The sequence below is a fragment of the Brassica oleracea genome, chromosome C5 (assembly GCF_000695525.1).
Source record: "Brassica oleracea var. oleracea cultivar TO1000 chromosome C5, BOL, whole genome shotgun sequence".
Taxonomy (NCBI): Eukaryota; Viridiplantae; Streptophyta; class Magnoliopsida; order Brassicales; family Brassicaceae; genus Brassica; species Brassica oleracea.
Genome location: NC_027752.1, coordinates 41,106,539 through 41,111,233, shown reverse-complemented (window position 1 = coordinate 41,111,233; position 4,695 = coordinate 41,106,539). Strand labels below are relative to the sequence as shown.

The following is a 4,695-nucleotide window of genomic DNA, read 5'->3' as shown; positions in this document are numbered from 1 at the left end:
CAGGTGATTGCGAGCACAAACCTAGAACTCTCAGGTATATTATCATATTGCATTTGGGTTTATATTATGTTTCGATATCATAAGTGATATTTAATCTCGCAGATGTGGTTGGGAAAATCTGTTATGTCCAGGGCTCTGACTTCACCAAAGAAACAACTCGAGTCGTTATCTGTCTCCTCGTTGATCTGTAAGAAACAATCAAAACACAATTCCTTTTATATTATTGTCTTTATTGTGCTAACATCAATAATCAATAATATTTCCTACCCAAATTATGTGGTCGTGTATTTATCTCTCTTACTTATCAAACTAATTTTACACAAACATTTATTTTACAGCTTAAAAGAAACCACAACAACCCAAACAATCAAAACACCAAAAACTAGAATTCCAAAAAAGACGAATCATTAATGATCACCTCTTTTTCTTACAAATAAAATTCAAAACAAATATATACCAAACCAATCAACTCAACTAAAACTCAACGACACATACATTGAGCTAGCTAAACAAATACAAACTATACGATCAGCTATTTAACAATTTACAAATTTACTTTCGCAGATGCTTACGAAGAAGACGAAAACGACAACCAAGATCAGTGAAATTACCTAAACAAAAAAGAAGCAACAAGTTTAAAAATAAAAAAAACATATAACCAACATAATAAGAATAAAAAAAATTTACTTAATACACACAACTTACACAACTAAACTGGAGAAAAAATATCCACAAACAAAAGGTACTCTCAACAACCTTAATATAATTTATGTAATCTCAACAGTACAAGTAACAAATTAAAAAAACAAACAAACAATAAATCTCAATGACACAACAAACAACACCACAAACTATATCAATTACGATTAGTCCTTCATGAGTGGAGAACAATGCATACACAGTTCATCATCACAACTCTAACCATATAATAAAAAACTTGAAAAACAATGGTCAACTCAAAACGCAAAATTCACAGTTACAATAACCCTAACAAATGAGATGAAACAAGAACGCGGTCTACAACCCCGCGCTTGCGCGAAGGCAATGTAACTAGTATCCCTCTATTTTTTTTTCTCTAAAATAGAGAAATTTCATAATAGAGATGAATTTGTCTTCGATGTATTTTTCTATTTTTTTCTCCTGATAAAGAATATTTTTGATATATTCTTTTCTAAATTTACAAATAATATTTTTTTTATTTGTAAAAGTTGAAAATCAGCCCAATTTATTTTAGTATTTTATAAAATTATGATATTATTTACACTAAATATTTCTTTACAAACTATTATGTAAAAAAAAATTTAAATATATTTATATAAATAATATATTTCACTAATAAAATATTTTCGGTTATAATTGTTTAAGTAAAAAGTTAAATGATCATTTTGTAAAAACAAATAGAGGTGGTGACATGGCAAAAATATAATTTCTCATTGGTCAATTATTTTCGTCTACGTAGACACTCTATTTAAATCTTATATTCTCCTTTTATTACTTGTTTGACTAACTTCTCAATCAAACAACAATCCATCCAACTGTTCACGATTTGCTACAAACCAATAATACATATCCACCCGTCATTGATCATTATTGCGCCATTATATCAAGAAATAAATGACCGGAAGCAACAGTCACGATTTGCTACAAGACATGCAACCGTCAAAGATTTGCTCGAAATTTCAAGGGACAAGTGATCATTTCCCTTTGTTTTTTTCGTAAAAAACAAAAATAAGACCAATCATTGCGCGCCTTTATAAGAACGAGAAGTCATAGTAGTAAGTGCCATCTTCGTTTCGTCAAAGAAAAATTAGTAAACTCTCTCAACCACCGCTTCTCCGTCACTGTGAGTGTCGTCCTTCTTTCATCTGTTGAGCTCAATTAATGTCTGCATGTTTTCAAATTATGTTTTGATTTGTCTATCGTTCACCAGTGATTTTGTCTAATTAGTGTTGGATTTTCAGTGAGAGTATGGATGCTTTTGAGAGAAAGTATGGATCACATGGTGTTAATGTTACTTCGGAGGTGTGACGTTTTATATATTCATTTCATTTATAGTGTCTTTCCTAAGCTTAGGGGTTTCTTCTGGTTAGGAGGAGGATTTTGAGGAGCCAGTTGAGAACATTGGTTGGAAGCATGATAGGCAAGCAGCTTCAAAGACCAGTGACTTAGCTGGTCATGGTGTTGGTCTTGCACAAGGTTTTATCGATGAGTGTGCCAAGGTAATTCTTCTTCCAGCTTCATCTCAAATGAACAGTTTAATAATTAATCTTATTAATTTCTTTTTTCAGGTGGTGGCTGCTGGTGCAAACCCTGCACTGATCTCTATAGGCATTGAGAAGACAGAAAAGGCTTTGGTTAATGAGCTAAATATAATGTCTAAGGGCAGTAACGCTGGCCGCAACGACCCTGAAGCTGGAAGTATGATTGCTGAAGCAATGAGCAAAGTTGGCAAGAACGGTGTGGTGGTCATTGACGAGGGAAAAACCGCTGAGAATAAGGTTTACGTAGTGGAAGGAATGCAATTTGAACCTGGTTACATGTCCCCATACTTCATAACGGACCATGAGACTGAGAGAATGTGTGTGGAGTACGATCACTTCAAGGTTAGATCTGAACTTACCGAAGATATTGTGATGAGCCTAGCTAACAAAGGTTTTCTACTTCTGCAGCCGCTTCTTGTTGACCATAAGATTACCAATGCAAAGGATCTTGATGGTGTTCTGGAGGATGCAATTAAAGGTAGAGACCCGATCATCATAATCGCAGAAGACTTTGAACAAGAAGCGTAAGAGACTCTTGTTGTTAACAAGGTTAGAGAACTATGGAACGTCGCAGCAGTCAAGGCTCCTGGTGGTTCTAGAGAGCTAAAGAGCAAATACTTTGACGATATTGCCATTCTAACTGGAGGTATAACAATCATTAATGTGACCTATCCTGTTTAGGAATCATCATTACACTGTTTTTTTTTTAAATCTATTTGTGAGTGCAGCAACTGTGATAAGAGAGGAAGATGGTCTTTCTCTGGACAAAGCTGGGAAAGAGGTTTTGGGTAATTCTTATAAAGTTGTCCTCACCAAGGAGATGACAACCATTGTGGGTGATGGAACCACACATGAAGCAGTGAACAAGCGTGTTGCAGAGATTAAGAATCTTATTGAGGTATCTATGTTGAGTCAAACCACAGAAGTAGTCTGCTTTATGTTGTGCTGATAAGTAAGTACATGGTTGTGCAGCAAGCGGAGCAAGGCTATGAGAAGGAGACATTGAACGAGAGACTTGCTAAGCTTTCTGGTGGAGTTGCTGTAATTCAGGTAAATAGTATTGATACACAACATAAGAATGTGTTTAGTGATCCTAACTATCTTGTTTAAAGGTTGGAGGACAAACTGAGACAGAGCGCAGAGAAAAGAAGCTAAAATTTGAAGCAGCCCTCAACGGTACAAAGGTGAGTTTTCTTAAACCAGAGGAGTTTGTTATTCTGACGACTCTCATAAACTGTTTTAATCTTATGATCTCATTTGGTTTCAGGGAGCGATTGAGGAAGGTACTGTTGTTGGTGGTGGTTGCACTTTCCTTGGCCTTGCGGACAAGGTTGATCCCATCAAGGATACTCTTGAAAACGAGGAAGAGAAGGTAAGCCATACCTTTGTGAGTTTTGAGAGATATGTATATCTCTTGACTGCATTTTTCCAACTGTTCCCTTTGACTATAGATTGGAGCAGACATCGTGAAAAAAGCACTGAGTAATGCTGGTGAGGGTGGAAGCGTTGTGAGCGAGGAGGTAACTACATAACAAAGAAAAACTCTTACTCATAACAAGAACTTTGTCAACACGAGTGAATTTCTGCATTTTTTTTTGCAGGTTGTGAGAGGTTCCTTGGAACATGCGTTCTCTACTGCAAAGTGGTTCTTGATGCCTGATGTCAAGGGGCCGGAAGCTCGCAAGCCAGTGGACATCTCTGGTTAGTCCAGTCCAGATACTGATCTTATTGATTGATTGATGGAAGCTTGGACAATAACAACAAAAACTCATGTTTCTCCATCACTGAATCTCTTTTGACCTTTGTCTTTGTTTCAGGGTGGGTAGTGAGATAGATCAGCCTGGTTCGCTCTTGGACATGAGAGAGATGATCATTCCAAAATAAGCAAGGATTACTCTATAGCTTGCAAACAAATTATGTAATAATGTAATTGCTTTTTAAACCAGAGAATAATGTGTTTATCATATGTGTGGAATCATTTGTAATAATGTAATGGGTTATAAACCAGAGAATAATGTGTTTATCATGTGTGTGGGAATCATTTTTAATAAATTGGGTAAAAGTCAAAAGTCACATTCTTTCATTAATCTTCCATGTAACTTATCAAAATACTATATGTAATTTAATGTTTGTTGAAAGTTTCATATGTGCAATCTCATTAATATTATTTGAAAAGTCAGTTTCGTATATGTCGCGCTCACATTAATTATAACAACTGTTAATTATAGCCGTACCCTTAATGAATCAAATACATCTAATTAGTACTATTAAAAAAAAATATTTTATTAGGTTTCCTTTTTCTTTTTACATTTCAATTTTAAATTATTTGTCCTTCTTTATATTTAATTGAACATTTATAAAATATAAATGAAAATAGATCTTATATATAATGTGATTCATAGAAAGTAAAGTTCACAAAATAATCTTGATTTTA

The 4,695-nt window shown here is 34.5% G+C and overlaps 1 protein-coding gene across 1 annotated transcript; it reads left to right on the top strand.

The window, feature by feature from the left end:
• Positions 1 to 1,796: 1,796 nt before the first annotated feature.
• Positions 1,797 to 4,334, top strand: LOC106293045 (chaperonin 60 subunit beta 2, chloroplastic). Its single transcript, XM_013728716.1, is given in 12 exon segments — positions 1,797 to 1,843; positions 1,948 to 2,022; positions 2,091 to 2,219; positions 2,289 to 2,603; positions 2,670 to 2,907; positions 2,990 to 3,159; positions 3,234 to 3,311; positions 3,374 to 3,445; positions 3,529 to 3,633; positions 3,713 to 3,781; positions 3,863 to 3,962; positions 4,079 to 4,334. Coding segments are annotated over 11 exon segments (1,347 nt in total). The 5' UTR covers positions 1,797 to 1,843; positions 1,948 to 1,968; the 3' UTR covers positions 4,096 to 4,334.
• Positions 4,335 to 4,695: the final 361 nt, after the last annotated feature.